The sequence below is a fragment of the Rhinolophus ferrumequinum genome, chromosome 22, assembly GCF_004115265.2.
Source record: "Rhinolophus ferrumequinum isolate MPI-CBG mRhiFer1 chromosome 22, mRhiFer1_v1.p, whole genome shotgun sequence".
Classification (NCBI taxonomy): Eukaryota; Metazoa; Chordata; class Mammalia; order Chiroptera; family Rhinolophidae; genus Rhinolophus; species Rhinolophus ferrumequinum.
The window spans coordinates 214831-235848 of record NC_046305.1 but is presented as its reverse complement, the minus strand read 5'-3'; the positions used below and the strand labels follow the sequence as shown (position 1 = coordinate 235848).

At 56.7% G+C, this 21018-nt stretch overlaps 3 protein-coding genes across 6 annotated transcripts; 2 read left to right on the top strand and 1 right to left on the bottom strand.

Annotated features, from left to right (window-relative positions):
* Positions 1–556: 556 nt before the first annotated feature.
* Positions 557–9750, bottom strand: TRIM46 (tripartite motif containing 46). 4 transcript variants are annotated; one of them, XM_033094060.1, is made up of 10 exons: positions 9569–9749; positions 7910–8171; positions 7332–7675; positions 6534–6677; positions 6333–6428; positions 5456–5709; positions 5064–5185; positions 3765–4067; positions 2661–2958; positions 557–1713 (listed from the first exon to the last, which is right to left on the bottom strand). In XM_033094060.1, exons 1-10 carry the CDS (start codon positions 9629–9631, stop codon positions 1320–1322), a joined length of 2280 nt encoding a protein of 759 aa, XP_032949951.1. In that variant the 5' UTR covers positions 9632–9749; the 3' UTR covers positions 557–1319. The 4 variants fall into 4 exon arrangements, with proteins under 4 accessions (XP_032949951.1, XP_032949952.1, XP_032949953.1 ...); XM_033094061.1 differs by lacking the exon at positions 9569–9749 and adding an exon at positions 8953–9005; XM_033094062.1 differs by lacking the exon at positions 9569–9749 and adding an exon at positions 8948–8972.
* Positions 9751–10246: 496 nt separating this feature from the next.
* On the top strand, positions 10247–12843 carry KRTCAP2 (keratinocyte associated protein 2). The gene is made up of 5 exons (XM_033092006.1): positions 10247–10398; positions 10732–10886; positions 11024–11087; positions 12416–12482; positions 12691–12843. Exons 1-5 carry the CDS (start codon positions 10395–10397, stop codon positions 12809–12811), a joined length of 411 nt encoding a protein of 136 aa, XP_032947897.1. The 5' UTR covers positions 10247–10394; the 3' UTR covers positions 12812–12843.
* Positions 12844–14844: 2001 nt separating this feature from the next.
* LOC117014572 (60S ribosomal protein L37a-like) lies at positions 14845–17900 on the top strand. Its single transcript, XM_033092623.1, has 2 exons — positions 14845–14908; positions 17593–17900. The coding sequence occupies exons 1-2, from the start codon at positions 14845–14847 to the stop codon at positions 17898–17900; spliced, it is 372 nt and encodes a 123-aa protein (XP_032948514.1).
* Positions 17901–21018: the final 3118 nt, after the last annotated feature.

Below are 21018 nucleotides of genomic sequence, written 5' to 3'. Positions count from 1 at the left end.
CGAGGGGCTGGCGGCCCACGCCCTCCTCTCCCGTTGGCACGATGCCCTCAGGCAGCTCTATTCTGAGCTGCCTGAGTGTGAAGTAAGTGCTCAGGCAGCGATAATAGCCGCAGAGTCAACAAGGCCAACATAAGTGTCAGATCCGGGGCTGGCGCCAGGCCCGCCGTATCCACCCGCCCGCTCTGGGGTCTGCTCCCCGCACCCTGGGAATGGGGAAGTGGTTCTGATTCACTGACCCCTTTGGACCTAGGCACGGTGCCCGCCCCCTCCACCACATTCCCTCCGAGCCTAGGAGCCGCCGCCCCGACGCCCCGTTGGGGAAGTGGGGGAGAGGTGGACTGACCGGAGGCCACCAGAGCGATGCGCCCCCTGGAGGCCATGGTCGGCTCAGGCCCGGGAGAAGTACGTGGGAGGAGAGACACAGGAGGCGTGGAGCGCCTGGCTTGGGCACTTCCTTCCCTCAGGCGCTATATATATCCACCGGGCAGCCCTGCTCTGAGCCATGGCAGAGCACCCTGGATCCCTCCCGCCTGCCACACAGAAACTAAGGAATGACAGGGCTCAGGGAGATGTGCCTGACATCACAGTTTATTATTTATAAACTATGAAAATGACAGCTGTTGCTTGGCACAGGCCTAGCCGTGCCTACCGCAGGGGGGCAGCAGCGGGCACCAGAGGCCTTGCCTGGCCCAACCCAATGGGGACAGCCACCCTCCGCTGGGGCCCCAATGGAGACTTGGCACGTTGGCATAGGTGCGGGACAAGTAAAGCATGCAAGAGGGAGAAGAGACGTGTAAGAGGCATGCGGCTGAGGAGTATGGGGACCCACATAAATAAAGCAGGACAGGGTCCCCTTCCCCACAGGGAGTGACTGCCTGGGCAGTGTCCGACCAAAGAGCCTGCCCGCTCCCAGGCTGTAGTTCAGCATCAGTGGGGCAGAGAGCTTGGCAGGGCAGAGAGCAGAGCTGGGGATCGTGCCCAGTGTTCCAGGAGCCGTCCCTCCCAGTCGGCCCGGGGCGGGGCACAGGGCAGGGACAGGGGTGGGGGGGCTCTCTCCATGACCTCGGTAAGACACCGAGGACAGGCCATGGGGCAGAGGCTTGGGATCAGGCCTGCATTAACAGGTAATGGAGATAATGGGGGACATACAGGGAGGTGGGCAGAGGACAGTCCCTTGGTCAAGGGACGGCGCTGGGAAGACAGACACGGGGGAACGGACAGGTCCTCGTGGTAGGAAGGGTTGGAGGGAGAAGCTGCCGGAGGAATAACCGGGCTCCAGGAGGCTTGGAGGGCCAGGGCCCAGGAGGGGCCAGAGAAGGTCAGTCCAGCTTGGCGAAGCCCCCAATGGTGACCTTCCTCTCAGGCTTAGTGCCCACGGGCTCCTGTAGCTGTACAGCGCCACCTCCAATGAAGCAAAAGGCAGGGCACACAGGCCCAGAGCAGTCCAGGGGGCACTCCAGGAGCCCGCGGAAGGACACAGCATCCAGGAAGGAGACCCGGCCCCGCTCGTAGTCCAGGCAGATGCCCAGGCGGGGCGGCAGGGGCACCGTGCAGCCGGCTGCGGGGCCATCCCTCCCCGTCAGCCCTGCACCGGAGCTGGCCCCGGACCCCAGCAGGATCTTGCCCATACCGATGGTGAGGAAAGCGAAGGGTGGCGACGCCTCCACGGTAGCATCTTCAGCCCCGCTGTCATGTCCGCTGTCCGGGTCGTACCTGCAGGGGAGGGGGTGGACAACAGGAGGTTGGGGGTGGAGTGGGGGAGGGGGGAGCCCAGAGGGCTGAGACGGTGGAAGGATGGAGTGTTGGGGAGCAAGCGGTATCGAGGAGAACACATGTTGAGGAGACAGGCTAGAATGCAGGGGGCTTGGTTTGGCAGGAAAAGGGTACGGAAAGGAAATGACAGAGGGTAAGGCAGCTCCGGGGCAAAGGAAAGACGTGGCACACTGAAGCATGCAGCCTTTGCGAGGTAGGAAGGCGGTGAGAAAAATGGTGCTGGGGACATCATGCCGGGAGAGGGTTCTGAGGGTCCGAGAAGCTGCTGGTCAGTGACTGAGGTGCTGGGGGCACAGGAAGAGCAGAGAGGATGTCGGGAAGGTCAATGGTGGGAGAGCCATGAGGGTGCATCGGTGTCAGAGACGAGGGGCGTCAGGGGATGCGGGTGGGGACGGAGCTGGTGTTAGAGAGAAAGCATTTTGAAGAAGCGGGGTATCAGGGCAGAGAGTGCTGAGGGGGGGAAGAACGTGTGGGGGGGTGTTCGGTAGGGGTAGGGGATAAGAGGGTTTGGAGATGGTAAGTTCCAGGGAAGAATTTTAGGGCGTTGAGACAAGATGTGTGTGGAGAAGGCACGGGAGGCAGGGAAAGGATGTTGGAAAGGGGGTGTCAGGGAGAAAGGACATGGAGGCTTGGAGAGAGGGTAGGAGGGAGTGGAGACGGCCCCCTCTTCTATCATCTCTTTCCCCGGCCACACACTCCGAAACTCGATCCTCACAGCCCTTCCACTGAGCCCACTTTTCGCCTGGCCACTTCCATTATCCTACTGCTTCCTCCTAATTTCTTCCCAGCTCCACCCCGGCAAGTCTGTGTTCCCCTTGCCACCCTGCACTGTCCCCAGCTCCTCCACCCAGGGCCCCCACACCCTATCCCTTCCCGAGAAGCCTGACCTGGGGCTGATCACATCGGGGGCGCCCTGGAAGCTTTCCTGAAGCTTGCTCTCCAGCCCGACGCCCACCTTGACCAAGTAGGAGGCTGGGTCTACGGCGCAGGCCCAGTAGCTGCGGCCCTGGGTCACAGCCACATCACCCAGGACCACATCCACACTCAGGTGGCAGCCAGTCAGCAGCCGCTCCGCAGCCAGCAGCAGGGGCAGCCCCGGAACACTCCGCACCGCTCTCTGGTCCTTGCTGATGGTCAGCCGCTCTCGGCTTGTGCCCCAACGGCCATCAAGGAAGAAGTGCAGGACTGGAGTGGGGGCGGCGTTGAAACAGAAGGAAGGACTTCAGGGACAAACACTGGCACTGGGGACTGTGAGGTGTTAGCACAAGACACTGGGACATTTCAGGACACGGAACAAGTTGCTGAGGGGTGGGCAGGAAGCTCCGGGAAGAGGGCTTGGAGAACTGGACTGGGGAGAGGGCATAAGGAAAAAAGAAGGGGGCATCCCAAATGGGCATGGGACCCCAGGAAGGGTTTTAGTGATGACTCGTGGACACAGAAACCGGTCTCCCAGATCCAAGTGACTCCGTGCTTTCTCTCACCCCTTTCCCATGGCTGGCCCCGTGGACAGGCCCCACTGCTGTTCCATTCCACCTGGTGACAGCCCCACCACCATCTGCCTACACCTTCCAGCCCATACCCTGGTGCCCACACCGGGTCCTTACAGCCAGCCCCTCCCCTTGCTGCCCTCTACGTGGGTGCTGCTGCTCCTGGTATGCCTACATCCCAGGGTCCGCACGCTCTGGAGAGTCACTTTACTAACATTTATGGAGCCCCACAGCCAGAAAGACTGCTAAGACTTCACATCTATCAAGTCACTTAATTCTCACAACAGCCCTATGAGGTAAGTATTGCTACTATCCCTGCAGAAGAGGAACTTGAGGTCCAGAGACGGTGGATAACGTGCCCCAAGCCACACAGTTGGCCAGAGGCAGAGCTGGGATTTGACGGAGGCAGCCTAGCCCCAGAGCTGGCAGATGTGCCCCACTGCGTCATACTCCCCCTCCAGTGCCTGGGTCCCAGCATACCCGGGGCCCTCCCGTGCCACTCACCCGGAGCTGGGGGCGTGTGCAGGTGTACATCTTCGCTGTACTCGCCGTAGCCAGCCTTGTTGCAGCCACGGACACGCAGCACGTACACCGAGCCTGTGTCAGGGTTCTCGAGCAAGGCACTGGTGCCCCTCACCTCCTCCCGCCGCTGCCAGCGTGTGGGGCCCGGCTGGGCAGGCACGTCCGTGCGCCGGAACTCAATGGTGTAGTGCCAGGCAGGTGGTGAGTGGGGGGGCAGCCGCCAGCATAGGAAGATCTGGTCGTAGGCAAACGTGCGCTGGGTATCGATGACAGGAGCCTCGGGCACTGTCGGAAGAGACAGTGGGGTCAGTCAGGGCCTGGCCACTATCCAGGCAGGGAGGGCAGGCAGGAAAAGGGGAAGCAGCGGGAGCCGGGGGGGTGAGTGTGGGTGAGAGGGTCCTGGGGAAGAGACCCGTCTGGGCACTGGGCAGGGCACCGGTAGGCAGAGCCCAGGGGAGGAGAGAGGCAGGCAGGAGGCCTGGGTGCTAGTCCTGCCTGCCACCCTTTCACTATGGCTGTAGGTCAATCACTTCCCCTTTCTGGGCTTCAGTTTCTTCCTCTGTCAAATGAGAGTATCAGACCAGATGGGACCCTTCTTTCTATGACCCTTTTTATTCTAGGAATAAAGAGGAGCCCCAGGGAAAGGCCACTGGAACCCAGGCAAGAGGGCACTGAACAGGAAAGAGGGAACAGAATGGGAGGGAGATGGATAACCAGTCAGTAAGATAGAAATGGGAGTAAGATAGAAAATAACCAGTCAGTAAGATAGAGGGTGAGCAGAAGTTTGATGGCAGGGGACAAAGGTTAAGGAAAAGAGAAGGAAAGTCCAGAGGACGAGCCACAAGGACAAAAGATCAGACAGGCAAGGCTTAGGCAAACACCTAAGGAAGGCAGAAGAGAGCCAGGGCACTGGTCCGGGAGGACTGACAGTCTGGTTAAGGCAGGACAGTGAAGAAAGCAAAGAGTGGATGGCCGAGCTGCGTGGGGGCGGCGGGGCGGGGCGGGGGGGCCCGGCGGGGCAGGGTCCCCGGGGCAGGGCCGCTGACTTGCCTGGGGTTCTCCGGAGCAGAGTCCGCGGTGGCCACAGCCTACAAACAAAGAGAGGGAGAAGCAGCGCTGAGCGCGGTAGGATGGTGTGGCTGGTGGGCTAGGTGGGAGGGATGGCTGGCCAGGCCGGGCAGGAAGCCGGGAGGTCCCCGGTGGGCACTGCCCCCCGGGCCCGCTGCTGGGGAAGAAGGGAGAAAGGCTCTAACTGGGCACGGGGCCTGGCCATCTCCTTACCTCGCAGAAAGTTAAGCTCGGTCAGCAGCTTCATCTCACGCCCCACGTCCAGCTGGCAATGGCGGAAGGAGGAGCTGGCAGCTGGTCGAAACATCTGGAGGGCCTCTGTAGCTCGGGCAATCCTGGGATGGGGGCAGGCAAGGGTCAGGCACTGCCACCTGGGCAGCCACCCTTCCCCTCGATTCTGTCTGCCCACCCCTGGAGCCTTGGCATCTGCTTTGGTTCTCTTCCTCGTCCCTTCAGGCAAGCTGGGTATCACTCTGGCCTGGTGACAAGCCCCGGGGCCCAGCTCTCCGTTGGGCGGTACTTGAGACATTGTCTTGGGCAATATCTACACCCATGATGCCCCTGCCCACTGGGAGCCCGTGCCCCTGAGCCATGCCCGGGAGTACCTGTTGTGTAACTGCTTGGCTGCTTGCACAAAGCAGGGCTGGTCTGTTTCCTTAAGGACCTCCTGGGCATAGCCCACCAGACCTGAGCCATCCAGCAGGCTGCGGTGCTCCTGGAGCTGGGCGCTGAGACGGGCCAGCCGCTCCTGCTGGCACTCCTCTATGGCCTGAAGCAGTGATGCCCGCTTCTCCTCCAGCACAGCCCCCAGCCCCCGCACCAGCTGGGACACCTCCTCCTTGGCCTGCTGACCACTCACCTGCCCAAAGAGCAACACTTACTATCTTCTTGAAGGCAGTGCCTATGCCGGCTTCCTGGGCCCCCACACCATGGCTAGGATCACAAAGGATCCGGGGAAATGTGACCCACCTGCTCCAACAGGGCCAGGCTCATGGTGGCAAAGGCTCCTGTACATGCAGATGGGCTCCGCTCCTAACCATCTGTGCTCACCTGGAGCCCAGACCACGGTCTCTAAGGACTCCCCCACATAAAGGAGACGGTGAGTGCCCTCACGTCCGCTTGGACTGCACTAACACCCGCCAGCATCTGTGCCATCCTTATTGCCCATCCCCACGTCAGCGGGTTCAAGCAATCTGGCAGCAGGCAGCTGAGCCCGAATGCATCAGCGCTACATCTCAGGGGCTTTTCCAGCTTTCCCTGTCCTGGGCGACAGCCACCCTTTCCCCACTGGAACTCCAGGTACAGCCTGGCCTAGGGCACTGATGTTCCCGCCAACCTGCTTTAACCAAAACCCTGACACAACCAGGGACCCCACACGGGCTTCCTGAGCGTGCAGCCAGGTGACTGGGCCACGCCATTCACACCTCCTTGCTGCTTCCAGGCCCAGGTAGGGCCCAGGGCCACCGCCATGCCCTCCCTCACCTCAGTATGCCTCACGGTCTCCTCCAGCTCACAGATCTGGGTCTGTACTGTGTCCTGGTTTCCCAGGATGTATGTCAGGCTCTTTGTCAGCTTGTCCTGAGGAGGGAGAAAGAGGTGGGCATCACGCCGGGCTCGGCGGAAGCCAGGAGTTAGGAGGAGGTGTGAGTGGGTTAGCACTGGGGCCTAGGGAGGGGTCTTCACCTTGAGGGCCTGGTAGGCGCTGAGCACCGGTGTGATCTTGTGCCCGCTATGGGTGCGCCTTACTCGGCAGAGTTGGCATACCAGCCGTTGGCATGTTTTGCAGTAGTGAGTCACCTCTTCCTTGTGGTCTGGGCACATCAGGCCCTAGGGACAGAAAGCAATGGCATCTTCAGGTAACGGTGTTTAAGAGTGCTCGCCTCCACTGGCCAGGTGGGGGTGCAGGGGAGCTCAGCTGGTGGTGCTCCACAGTGCCACCTGGTGGCATGCACTGGCATCAAAAAGAGCCTTTCCTGCACCTTCCAGGCACCAGCTTTGCTCCTCCCTTGGTCTACCTTGGAAAACGCCGCGGTGTTAACAACAATCATCATCATGGTAATTGATCTTGGCCTTGTGGTTAAATCATTAACCTCGTCTATCTTGTTCACACCAAATCCCAACGCCTAGAACAGCACTAGGCTTATAGGTGCTTGATAAATATTTGTTTAATGAATAAACGCATACAGACCTTTTTAGTGTACAGATAACTTTCACAAACGTTATATCACGTGATCCTCAGACCAGCCCTGCAGGTGTGGGCATTGCAGAGCAGGTGTCATCAACCTCATTGAACAGATGAGATGGAGGCTCAAAGACATGCAAAGATTTGTCCAGTGCCTTTTGTTGTTGTCGTCGTCACAGAGAAAGAAACTTGGCAATGGCAAATCCCTGCCCACCTCCTTTTGGGGGCCCACAATGCCAGGCACCCCCACCCATCCACATGGCATCCCTTCCCAGGCCCTGCAAGAAGAGCTGGCTCACCTTGGGGCGGAAGGAGAGGGTGGGCAGGGTGGGCTCATGCTGGGCCTTCTGGGTGCCCCAGGGGTGGAAAAGCTTGAAGCATTCGTTGCAGAAGGTGGCGCGGCACTCGGTGCAGCCCTTCGTGGCCTCTAGTGGTGGGGGCTTGCACAGCTGGCACAGGATGGCGCCACCCACACTCACACTCTGGCGGTAGCGCTCCACCACACGCTCCAGGGTCAGGTTCCGGAACAGCCCCGCCAGGCCCCGCTCCCCCAGCTCCACATCACCCTGGCAGGCTGGGCACGGGAAAACAATCACCTGGGGATGCAAAGCACCTCGCTTGCGCCCGGGGTATGTCCCAAAGCCTGTGGATGGGCCAGGAGATAAAAATTACAGCTGGCTGGGGGTGGAGGAAATCTGTTCAACTTAAACATTATTTTTCATTATGCCATAGCTCAGCCGAGCTCCTAGAGCCTAGATGAGCAGTATCTCCACCCCGGGAAACACAGACAGATGCCCCTGACCAGGGATGGACCCTTTCCAGCTTCCTGATGGGCATCCCAGCATCCCCACCCCCACCCTGTAGGTCCCAGTCCCACCTGACTTAAGCAGCCTGTCCAAGCGATCGGGCTTGGGGAGAGTTCTGCGGGAGAGGCGGGGACTGCGGGTGGAAGGGGTGGAGGCAGGAGAGGTGGGCTCGGAGCTGGGGTCCCCACCATGGCCTACATAGCCCTGCTGGCCCAGCACCTCGCGGGCACAGGTCTGGCACACATTGTGGGTACAGGGCAGCACCAGTGGCTGCTTGTACATCTCTTGGCACACTGGGCACAGCAGTTCCTTCTCCATGTTCTTCATGCTCGTCTGTGGAGGGACCAGGAGGTTGAGTCAGAGCTTGGACACCTGGCATATCTTGACAGGCCCCTCAGCTGCCCTTAGAGACCAGGGGTCTCAGGAAGGGGTAAGGCAAGCTACTTATAGCTTTTCCCCAGCACCAGCCTGGGCTTGGTTCACAGACCTTCCCAGTTCTGTCTCTAGCCTGCTTCTCTCCTGCAGCTAAAGGCCTACGGAGGAGGAAGGATGGTTGGAGCTCAGGGTTGGATTTCGTGCCTCCCCCCAGCCTCAAGCCCCACCCCCATTACCCCTCTGCTCAGGCGAAACTGCAGCCCCTCTCACCTGGTCATTAGCCCCCTCCCCCATTTCTGCGCCAGCCCCAAGCACCCTCTCAAGGACACCGCCCATTCTGCAGCTCGGTGTGGACCCCCGCCTCCTTCTCTGGAACACCAGCCCCCCACCTGCCCCCCCACGTGACTCCTCCCTGTAGGTAGGCGTCGCTCCCTCTCCATCCTGCTCACCCCCGCGGTCTTCTGGCCGCGGCTTTGGCCTGCGGCCGCCCCAACCTCCATCCTCCATTCTTCACTTCCCCAGCCTTCTCCTCCGGTTCCCCGATACTAACCCATTCTCCTTGCCCCCCCACCATCCCGCCCTCCCGCTCCCACCCCCGGCACAACCTGGCTAGCCGCAAACCCCTCCCCAAGCAGTGGGGAAACAAGCGTCCCGCCTACTCGCCCCCTCCCCACCGGAAGTACCCCTCCTTTTCTTGGTGGCGGGGGTCCTCGAGCTATGCCCCACCCCCTCACCTCACCTTGGTCCCTCTCTTCGCAGCCATCCCGATCAGGGGCGCAGCTGACACAAAGGAGGGAGGGACACGGAGGGAGGGGGGAGGAAGTAGTGGGGGGGAGCAGGGTTGGCACCGCCCCTGGGAGAGCCGGGCACGGGTTGCCAGGACAACCGCAGGAGGCTCGAAGGCAGCTGGGAGAGGGGTACGGTGGGTGGGGTGGGGTCGTGGAGCTGTCCAAATTGGGAACTACACCTTGGGGCGGCTCCTTCATCGCTCCCCAGCAGTCCTCAGTTTTCTTGGAAATTTTCCAAGCTCACACACGCCCGCTCCTCACAGTAAAGCCTCCTTGCCCCGCAGCCCCAGCCCTGGTGCCCTACTGGCCGCTACCCTAGCCCACCCTCTGCGTCCGAGCAGCTCGTTGTTCCCCACATCCCAGCTGATGGACGCCTTCACGGCACCTACTGCCCGGCTGCCCCAGCGATTACCCTCTCACACCTGCATCCCGACCCTCTCAGTACTTTCTGCCGTCACCAGCCCCCTGTCTGCATCCCAGCATCTCGCTGGACCCCACCTGGGCACGGTCCCGGTCTGCCCCGGACCCCTGTACCAACCCCCTTCCCTCGACCCCACCTTAACTCACACTGAGGCGGACCAGTGCATCCATGATGGAAGTGAAGGTCTGCATATCGTCACCCTCAGCCATGGCCCTACCATGCCCGCCCGCCCCCGGGTGCCCGATCCTGGCCGCGGCTGCGAACCCCGGGCTTAATGCAGGAGCCCGGTGGGGGTGTGCGGAGGGGTGGGGTGAAATATCACTGCGCATGCTCCAGGGACAAGCCTCGAACAGCGCCTGTCGGGGTAGGAGGTGGGAAATAGTTTTCCCCACGTGGTTCTCAGAAGGCGGTCGGGGGGTTGGGTAACATGGAGTGGTATTTGAGGGGATGACCATTTCTCAATGTTCGCGTTCTTCATCGGCTCCTGATCTTACTCATATATAAAGCGGGAGGGTAGTTTTAAAGATGAGCTCCACGATGGCAGGACTAGATTTTGGTTTGGCCAAGAGTCTACGGGAGACGTCGAGGCAATGATGGTGGGGGAGGGAGGTTTGAGGAACAGGCACTAGAGATGACATATTCGTAAATGGCTAAGAAGACAGAGGTGGGCTAGAGGCTATGGGCCATGGTCCCAGTGACTTGAAGAGTTAAGTGCAGTTGCCATGAGAGGCAGCAGATGCTCCGGGTGCGGGTACGGGAGGGGGACTGGGGCGGTGGCCAAGGATGCTTTCGGACGCAATGTTTCCTCCACGCCGGAAGAGGGCGCGACGGGCAGGCGCCGAGACGGAGACAGGAAGACGTAGGGGAAGCAAGTTCGCGTTGGTGCTGACGCGTGCGCACGGGCCGCCGCGCCCGGTTCGGCTCCCGTCTTTCTCGGCTGGAGGCGCAGATTGGACCCACGGGCAGGGCGTGATGGGTAACGGGGCCAGCGGGATTCCCCGGACGGACTAGTGGGGGTCGGAGTTGGCACGGACCAGCCTTCCTGGTCCTCTCCCCGCAGAGCTGACGTGTCCTGGGGCCCAGGGGGCGGCATTGGGACGGGACGGGACGGTGCCGGGCGTCCCGGGCTGAGACCTTCCTGGGGGTCGCCGTGGGGAGTTGTGGAGCGTGGAGTTGGGGAGTGTGGCTGCAGACCTGGGATTGCTTGGAAGTGGTCGGGCCCTTGAGCCCCGGGACTTGCCGAATCTGCCTGTGGCTCCTGGAGGGAGAACCGGGCCCGATTCTCCGTGTCTTCTCTCTTCCCCTCCAGTGGTGGGTACGGGCACCTCGCTGGCGCTGTCGTCCCTCTTGTCCCTGCTGCTCTTCGCTGGGATGCAGATGTACAGCCGCCAGCTGGCCTCCACCGAGTGGCTCACCATCCAGGGGGGCCTGCTTGGCTCCGGCCTTTTCGTCTTCTCCCTCACTGTATCCTCCCTGCGGTGGTGGGGGGCGAGGTGTTTGAGGGTAGGAAGGGTGGAGGGCCACGCGGGCTTGTACCCCTCCCGTTACCCACACAGCTCTGTCCCCACTACACGCCCTACTCCTTAATTCCCTCAACCCAGGCCTTCAATAATCTGGAGAATCTTGTCTTTGGCAAAGGATTCCAAGCAAAGATCTTCCCTGAGAGTAAGTGACAATTAGGGGTTGAGTATTTGAACCCTCTCCTCTAACCTCCCCCAACACAGTACTGAATTTTCAGGTGCTTAGAAGGTAAAGCAGACGGCAATATGTTAATAAGACTGTCTGGAGACAGATGACGCCTTTGGATCCGGCACTTTTTCCAGCTCCTGGAATGGGAGCCGGAAAAGAAGACCCCTGAAAGCCAGAAACTCAGTTGCCTTCTGGCCAGTTCCCAGGGAAGGTTTGAGGGGAACAGGCAAGTTTGGACCTGTTTAGCATCCATCTGTGGGGAGGTGTTCTTTGTTCCCAGCAGCAGAAGCAGGAAGAACTGAGTTCCTTGAGGGGGTTCTGATGTGAAATTAACTCGATATTAGTGAATTCTATTTGAGATGAGTTTGAAGAATGCCATGTCAGAAATCTTGACCAAATCGGATTAACTGTTAAATTGTTTTCTGTTTGAAGTGATCCTTGTTACTGCTCCTCTAATTGAGAATTGATGATGTGGTTATTTATGGAGAATTAAGTTCATAAAGCAAATTAGGCGTCAAAGCCAGATCACCTAAGGAACGCCACAGGCTCGGAAATTGGCAGATGCCATCTGGTGTGAAGCGTGAAGCCTTCCTCCCGCAGCACAGATCTGTCATCCTTGCCCTCCTGTAGGTCTTGTTCTCTCCACCTAGCCCTATTGTGGGCTTCCAGAGCTCCTTCCATCCTGCAGCCCCAGGACTTCTCTCCCTCTTGAGATTTTGTTTCCATGTGAATTGTCTTCATTTGCTTCTGAAAGAAACCTTTGTTGTGGGGCTGCGTTCTTGGCTCTCTTTGCCTGCCCTGCCCTGCCCTGCCCTGCTCTCCCCACCTGTCGGGTGGGGTTTGCTCTTGCTTCCTGCCTTCCCACCGTTTCTCCATTCTTACTCTAGATAACCTGAGACCCTTTCCTGCCCCCGTAGGCCTGTGTATCCAGGCACTCTGCCCTCCAACCTGTGTCCGGGGAGTGAGGCTCTCATCTTCCGCCCCTGGCCAGCCAGTTTAATGAATTGATCCCCCTTGGCTGGTGTCTGTTGGAAACACCTTGACCCTTACTGAGCAAGTCTTGCCCTTCAGACTGCTATCACCTTTCTTTTTCCTTTCCATTGGAGGAAAGCCAGGACAGGGCAGAGCTGGTGTCCTGGGCATCATTAAGGCCCTCTGAGGTCCTCCTGCTGTTGTCGTGCCATATCCCTCCATGCAGGTTCCCCAGGATTCAGAAGGCCCCAGATTGCTCCTGTTCTTCACATAGGAAAGCCTGCTGTGTCCTTTCTGACCACCACCCTCCGTGTCCCCTCTTGCCTCCCCAGTTCTCCTCTGCCTCCTGTTGGCTCTTTTTGCATCTGGACTCATTCATCGAGTCTGTGTCACCACTTGGTAAGTGCCTGACAGCTAGTTGGGTGAGGGGTACAGCATCTTGTCCTTTGGCCCTGGACCCTCCTGTGGTGGTTCCAGCCTCCCCCATCCCGCCCTCCCCTTCTGTTCTCCGTTCTTCCCCATCCTTGCCTGGTGCTGGTGTCTGCCCTAGAAGGCAGGCTGGCCGCATGCCCACGGATGCCGAGACCTTTCTGTCTTCACCCTGTAGCTTCATCTTCTCCATGGTCGGTCTGTACTACATCAACAAGATCTCCTCCACTCTGTACCAGGCAGCAGCTCCAGTCCTCACACCAGCCAAGGTCACGGGCAAGGGCAAGAAGAGAAACTGATTCTGAATGTCCAATAAAGTTGGTTCTTTGTAGCTCTGTGAACTGTGATAAGCTGCGGACCTCTTCTGCCAGTGCCTGCATGGGTGGGCAGAATGTGACGGCAGGTGGCCACCGGCTGTTTTCAGACAGTGGGGAGGGTGGGGCTTTCCTTCCTCCAGGGTTCATTTTTTCATCAAATATGTATGGAGAAGCATCAGTGGCAGGTACTCTCCCAGGCTTTGGAGTGTACGTGCTGTGTCTCATGGAAGGAAAGTGTAGCCATGATTGAGAAAAGGCGTAAAGGCTGCAGTACTGGAAGGCCTCCCCCTCAGAATTGGAACAGGTCTTGGGACAGGAGGGTAAGGGGAGGAAAAGCTCACCCTACACCCCCCATGGGGTTCTGGTTACACCTGTGGGGGCTCTTATCCAGCTGCCCACCCTGAGATAACGAGCCCCGCCCCCTGCCCCAAGTGTGTCCGTGGAACTCCCTGCTTATGTCCCCTTCTAGACCCATCTCTCCTACCCCAACGCATGCCAGTGATTAGAAATACTCCCAAGATTGGTCACCCCCATCCCCTTTGTTTTGGAGCCATCATTTTCCTGCAATGTCTAGTAGCCAAGAGATGAGGAACTTCCTAAGTTTTGGCCACGTTTGTAGAACAACAAGGTCTAGGCCATCACCTCAGCGCCAGCCCTGAGGGGAATGAGGGATGTGGCTTCTCAGGTCCTAACCTGTCCCCGCTCTGCCAAGAGGAGCACCCCTGTCCAGAGGGTATGCACCGTGCCTGATGACGGGCAGTAGATGGCCCTTCTAGAACAGAAAATCCTGCATGTAGGATGTGCCTGAGTTAGGGAAGAAGACCTAGTGAAGATGAAGACGTGAATCAAAGGAGTTCTGGTCACGGATTCGAGGCCCCCACCCCCGATCCTGTAACTAGGGGCTCCCCCAACCCACCTATCCCATAGGTGGTGGGTACCCCAGATCCTTTCTCTAGAGGGAGTGCTGTGCAGTTTACCCAGGATGCCTGTAGAGGGCGCCATGAGCCCACAACTCCAGGAGACCAGCAACCTTGTCCTTTGCAAGCCGATCCTGGGCCTGGGGAGGGTTGTGGCTGGGGATCCAGTGGAACCGGACCTGGGACCCAAAAGGCAAGCTCACTTGGGAGGACAAGCCTGAGTTAAATCTCCTTGCTTCCCTAGGCTGGCAGCAGAGGCAGAGAATTCAATGGAGACCAGAGCTTGCCTGAGGAAATGAGCGCTCTGGCTCCAACTTATCTAGTGATTGGGAGGGGTTGCAGTACGTGGGACCCTCTGGGGGAGGAGGAGGAGTTGTCCAAAACGGATCCTGGGTGTACTGGGAGGCTGGGTTGGTTCTGGGTCTGTATCAAACCTTGGCTTTGTCCTCACCTGGGGTGGGAGTGGTGGGCAAAGGGCCAGGTCCCAGGCCTGGTGAACACAAGACACAGCTGCGGGGTCTGGCCACCTGGGGGCACCTTGCCTTTCAAGATGAGAGCTTGGGCGGGGCCAGGCTAGGAAGGAGCTGGAGATCAGGTGCCAGGGCAATGCCAAGGGATCTGGGCACCTGCTGCCACCCACTGCGTAGGAACCAGTTACAGTATGTGACCCAGGATTAATGACCCCTTCCTCAGGGAATGGGTGCATTTACAAGGCAGCTTGGCGCCAACCTGGGCTCTCCACCCAGCCTATCTGGGGTGCCTAGTTGCAGGCTGCCTACACCTGACCTACCAATTAACCCTGGCAGGGGTATCCCAGCCACCTGATCACCACCATCATTAAGTGTGGGGGTGGGAGGCCATCATGGCTTCTGGAGACCTGGAGGTGAGAAGGGCAAAGGTGCTAACCTCTTGGCCCCTGCACTCCCGAGGCTTTACTCCACCAAGGGAGGCTGGAGGCCTGGGGGAGAGGGGCGGTCCCACCCATGAAGGACAGAGGGAAGCCAGATGTTTCCTCCTGCTCCCTCACACGTGGCCCCTACACCCTGCGACACCCGCCTGCCTGCTCCGGAAACAAGAGTAAATAACATGGGGGAGGGGATGCGAGTGGGGAGGCGGGCTGGCCGGCCGGGAGGTGATGCCACAGAACAGAAGGCGGTGGAAGGTGAGACAGGTTAAGAGGGCTCCCTGTCCCGGCAGAGGCTGGACTCGCCTCAGACTGGCACTGGCATGAGGGGGACGCCTGGCACATAGGGCACGCCAGAAGGTCAGGGCGGGGTAGGGGCGCCCAGGGCGGGCAGGGAGGGGGAGCCCACGCCAGGCCTTGGCTCCAGCCCTTTCCGGCCCTTATTGTCCTTGGTGAGAACAGGACGCTGCCCCGTTCCCACTGCCTGGCCCCCCCAGCTCTGCTCCCCTGGGGGCTCGGGAAGGATGTTGGGAAACAAGAGTGAGCCAGAGACTCGTAGAGACAGAGATGCTGAGAGACACAGAGACATACAAAGGGGAAAGGTTCAGTCAAAAGCGAGCACTGAAGCTCTTTGTGAACCCAGCAGGCCCTGGGCCTGTGGGAACCACGAAAGAATGGGAAGCTGGAGGCCCTGCCCTCGGGGACCTCCGGGCCAGCGGGCCCTGTGCACACTCCCGCTTGACTTCGGGTCACCCACAGAGCCGCCTCCTAAGCAAACAATGGCTGAATCCTTGTGCAGGCACAGTTGGTGGCACTTAATCACTCGCTTCAGATACAGTGATTTGCCTCTCTCCCTGCAGACTGGAAGTTCCTCTGGGGGCAGGGGCAAGACCTTGTTTCCAAGTCCAACCCCCACAGAGCAAGCTGGCCGCACAGAGGCTGCACTGTCAGTGCTGTTTGGTTGAGTTCCTGTAGAGGCACAGAGAGACCCCACCACCACCACCACCACCACCACCACCACCACCGTTGGCCCTGGAGTCAGGACCGTGTATCCCCTGGGGGGAAGGGCAAAGCAATGTGCCATAGGCCTGCACTCTGCAGGACTCCCACCTGAGATTCCCCAGCCCGGGACCTGGAGGGGGCATGTCTTTCCCATCTCTTCTACCTGGGCCCACAGTTCTTAGCAACTGTTCCCTGGAAACAGGTCCTCCAAAACCTGGGGAGCAGCCAAGGTCCCTTCAACTACTGAGGCTTTAAAATGAGGAAAAACTGCGGCACATTTGAAGTGTTTACATTTAACAAATTAACACTTTTTTAACACAATCAGAACTTGCACTTGTGCCAGTCACAAGATCATTACAGGAGTTTTTAGAACCTTTTCTCTATAGAAACTATAGGCCCCTGTTTTATTATATAAAGTCCTGTGATGAGGGCCTATCAGATTCATTGTATGATTCATTCTACTTTTGTATATATTTGAAAATTACGTAGTGAAAGTTAAACCACTTTGTGGTAAGTCCCTCCTTTCTATTCAATCGGAGAGTAACCTGTGACCTGTGACCGTCTATAGACACACTTGAAGATAATATCCAAAGTCTACATTTGAGGCCCGTGTGACAATAAGGTCTGAGCCAAACGGCCCTTGAGCCCTGTGAGGAACCCTTCTCTGAGAACTCCCCTTGCCCCAAATAAGCTGGCAGAGCAGGAAAATCCCCTACCCATTTCAGGCTGAGGGCTGAGTTGTTAAGAGTTAGTGATGATCCCATCAGCACAGGATTCTACAGAAAAAAGCCTTCCACAGACACCCTTTCTGGGCCAAGAGTTGCCACAGGGCTGACCTCAGGCTGCTTCAAGGGACTTTCTGGGACCGAGGTGTGTGTACACCTGTGTGTGAGGTGCTGAGAGTAACAGCAGGGAGACGCCTCCCCTTGCTGTTCTCAGCCTCCGGCCTTGATGACCAGGGCCTTCTCCTGACTCAGCTAAGCTGTTTCAGGTACTAGTCAGGACGTGGGACAGTGGGAAAAACCCAGGTCTTGAAATCAGACAGACCTGAGTTCTAGTTCGAGCTCTAGAACTAGACAGTTAGTTACCTCAAGCGAGTCGAGTGACCTCTCTGTATCTTCTATTCCTCAACTGTAGAGGGGGGATAATAATCCCTCTGTCAGACTGTGGTGAGGAAGATTGGAATTAAATAATAACACGGAAGAGCCTATCCAGCCAGTGTTCGACCCACTAGGCACTTGACAAATGTTATTTTTCCCTGTGTGATGATAACACCACCTTTGGTTGAGTACTTACCACTTGCCAGCCGATGTGTAATACCTAGTGCTTGACAGAGATTCTCAATGTCAGCCATCACTTCAGCCTTACGAGACTGCTATTCTTATTCTGTACGATGCTTAACTTTATGTGTCAACTTGGCCGGCCGTGCTGCCCACATACATGGTCAAACAGTATTCTGGATGTTTCTGTGAGGGTGTTTTTGAGTGAGATTTACAGTTAAAATCGGAGTAAAGCAAGCTGCCCTCCCCAGTGTGGCTTGATCTCATCCTATCCACTGAAGGACTATCCTGGACAAAAGACACCTCCCCAGAGCCAGAGGGAATCCCGCAGCTGGAGGCCTTCAAATTTAACCTGTAACAGGGGGTCTTTTCTGGGTCTGCAGTAGCTGGACTCCCGACTGGGTCTGTGCTCCCCGGGGCTGGGAGCTGGCCCTCTACCCATTGCCCCCACCTCAGGCCACGAGGAAGTCAAGTTTTCACAGAGAGAAACCCTGCAGACTTGGGACGTGCCAGTCTCTCTACTCATGCAAGGCATTTCCTTAAAACAAACAAACAAATCTCTGTGTTTTCTCTGGAAAACTCTGACTAATACACCCACTTCGTGAAAGAAAATGAAGTAAAATGAAAAAGAGGTTACAATAACCTGTTCAAAATGATAAGTGACCTTTCTGGGTTCTGGCCTGGTGTGCGGGGATGTGGCTAAACGCACAAAGAAGGTCGGCGTTGGTAAATATGGGACCCGTTATGGCACCTCCCTCAGGAAAATGGTGAAGAAAATTGAAATCAGCCAGCACGCCAAGTACACCTGCTCCATTTGTGGCAAAACCAAGATGAAGAGACGAGCTGTGGGGATCTGGCCTTGTGGTTCCTGCCTGAAAACAGTAGCTGGTGGTGCCTGGAGCGCCAACACCACTTCTGTCACAGTCAAGTCCACCATCAGACGACTGAATGAACTGAAAGACCAGTAGAAGCCCCACAATGGAAACATTGCTGGCCTAGAATAAATGGGTTCATTTCTGTAACAAAATTTTAAAACGAAAAAAAAATGATAAGTGAAGGCAGGGCTGGAGTTGAAAGTCAGGTCCATCGGTGCCTGTCATGCCACTTAAACAATGTGGCCACAACGTGCCATCTGGCCCCCACCCCCTCTCTGACCTCCATTCCTTGCACTCATCCCCACGCTCACTCCATCCCACCCCCGGCCTCCACGTGCCTCCTGTGCCAGGTATGCTTCCATCTCAGGCTCTGCACTTGCTGTTCCCACTGCCTGGAGCACTAGATCGGTGGATGTGTATACTTCTCCCTCCTTCACCTCATTCAGGTTTTCTTGCAATGTCTCCTTCTTAGAGAGGCCCTTCTGACTGTGCTCTGTAATAGTACACTCTGCTGCCCTTTAGCCACTTACCTGCCTATGTTTTTCTTCACAGCACTTCTCACTACTTTATATCTTAAATATTTGCTTGATTGGTTCTTGTCTGTCTCCCAGCACTTCATAGAATCTGCCTGTTTTGTTCATAGAACACTGCTTGATGTCTAGTAGGTTCTCAATACATATCTGTTAGAAGAAGAACCAGGAACCCCTTCAACACACCACTGCCACAGCTCTTAGTTAAAGCTAAGCTCCCAATTACTGAATCCCCAGAATCAGCTGCCAGGCCTGTTCCTGGTCCTTCCTCCCTCAGGCTATCTTCTTGTCCCATCTTGGTCTCCTCTCCCCTACCAGCACCCAGCCCTTTCTCCAATCAGCTGCACCATCTCGGATCTACCATTGCCTCCTAAAGCCTGGCTGTAATTTTGAGAGTGTGTGTTTTGTTGATTACAGGTGTGTCTGTCCTGTGGCCCCAATGGAATGGTGGGTGCCCTGAGGACAGGAATGCAGTCAACACAACCTGACCACCTGGAACCTTTCCAAGGACCAGTAATAACCTTGGCACCTGTGGGCACACAGAAAGCTCTACTGTCTGACATGATACACACAAGCACATATGGGGGTCACCTACTCCTCTAAGGGGTGAAGCTGCTGACTTGAGGGACCAACCCCCACGTCCCACCCCCCCCCCACACACACACACAAATACTTTGAAGGGGTCTTTAACAGCCTGGCCTGCTTTTCCAGCTTCATCTCCTGCCGCTCCCCAGGAAGCCGTCTTTGTCCCAGGGACAGCCACAGAGGATTACTCACCAGACTCTCAGCCTGTGTGCCTTTGTTCACGCTTTCCCTTGGGCTCGCATGCCCCACCCCCTCACCTGAACAACTCTTAGTCATCTTTCCAGTATCAACTCAGATGTCAAGGGCTCTCTGAAGTCTTCACACACACACACCAGCCCTGTCAATTCCCTCCTCTGTGCTGTGTTGTATGTAAGTTTGCAACTTCCCCCATCTTCTGTGCACTTTAGAATAAAAGCTACCAAATTTGGAATTTGTCTCCCTCTGAAATCAAAGCTTGCAAAAACAGAAAACCCCCACAAACATGAGCGTCGCCATCTTCAGAAGGAATACCTCAGAAAATGGTTTGGGAGTGATGGGAAGGAGGCTGGGGAAATACTGCAGGAGCAAAGGGGCCTCCTCAGCCCTGAGCTGGAACTCATGACAGTGATTCATAACAAGAACAAGACTAACACTTACTGGGTGCCCCCCAAATGCCGCACATTGTTTTAAGTACCCAACCTACCTTATTTCCTTTCATCTTGAAAGCAACCCTACGAGAGAGAGGATCAGTTATTGATTCCATTGTGCAGCTGAGAAAACTGAGGGTCAGAGAGGTTAAGTTACTTGCCCAACGTCACATAGCTAAGTAAAGGACCCAAGTCTGGAAAACTGGGCCCTAAAAGCCCACATTTAAAATCCCCAAGCTGTGCTGCCCCTCATCCCCTGCTCTAATCATGTGTACTGTGCCCTCTTGTAACAGCAGAAGGGTGATTGATGGTCTGCAAAAGATTGGCAAGCAAGAAGCTGGACCATCAGAAACTGCTGGCTTTTTTTATTTTATTTTATTGGGGAATGTTGGGGAACAGTGTGTTTCTCCAGGGCCCATCAGCTCCAAGTCAAGTTGTCCTTCAATCTAGTTGTGGAGGGTGCAGCTCAGCTCCAAGTCCAGTCGCTGTTTTCAATCTTAGTTGCAGGGGACGCAGCCCACCATCCCATGCAGGAATTGAACCTTGTTGTTGAGAGCTAGCACTCTAACCAACTGAGCCATCCAGCCGCCCCCAGAAATGGCCGGCTTTCGTCCAGGGCTAGCCAAGGCCAAAGACCCTGTCCGTGTTTGGCAGATGACAGTGTCTGGAGTAGTTATATTTCCTGGGACCAGGAAAGCTGAGTCAGTTTCCCTGGAGACCGTCAGATGCTAATCTGTCCTTCCCTCTGCCCTTCATCTTACATTTACAGGCCTGCTGGGTTTCCCACACTGTGCTTGGTCCTGGAGATACACTGGTCCTGGGCGGACCAAGCAGGGAAACAACAAACCTCCAGCTGGATATGGTAAGTGCCATCTAGAAAAGAGGCTATGGGAGCTCAGAGAAGGAAGATGGTGAACAACGCTGCAAGACAAGGTCAAGTGCCAGGAAGGCTGGTTGGAGGACCTGATGCTTAAGCTCAACATTAGAGAAATATGTGCCCACATTTTCTTGTGGCATTATTAGGGTTTCACTTTTCACATTCAATTTTTTTGTTGTTGTTTAAATGGGGCACAGCTCACAGTGATCCATGCGGGGATCGAACCGGCAACTTTGATATTACTAGCACCACGCTCTAACCAACTGAGCTAATCAGCCACACCCACATTCAATATTTTTTCATGCACTAGGAATTAATTTTGGTGTAAGATGTGAGGTTGAAATCTAACTGAATTTACTTTTTCGAATGGTAACCTAGTTGCAAATGGTTTTCAAGCAACTCATCTTTCCTTACTCTCTTGAGTTGCCCTCTCTATCGTATACTAAATTGGTATATGTTTGATCTGTTTCTTCACTTTTTATTCTGTTCCGTTGATCTCAGGAGGGAGGTACTAGATTGCAGTGGCAGGGCTTGCAGCTCTAAAGTCAGATTATCTGGGGTGTGCCTCAGTTTCCTCATTTGTGAAATGGAGA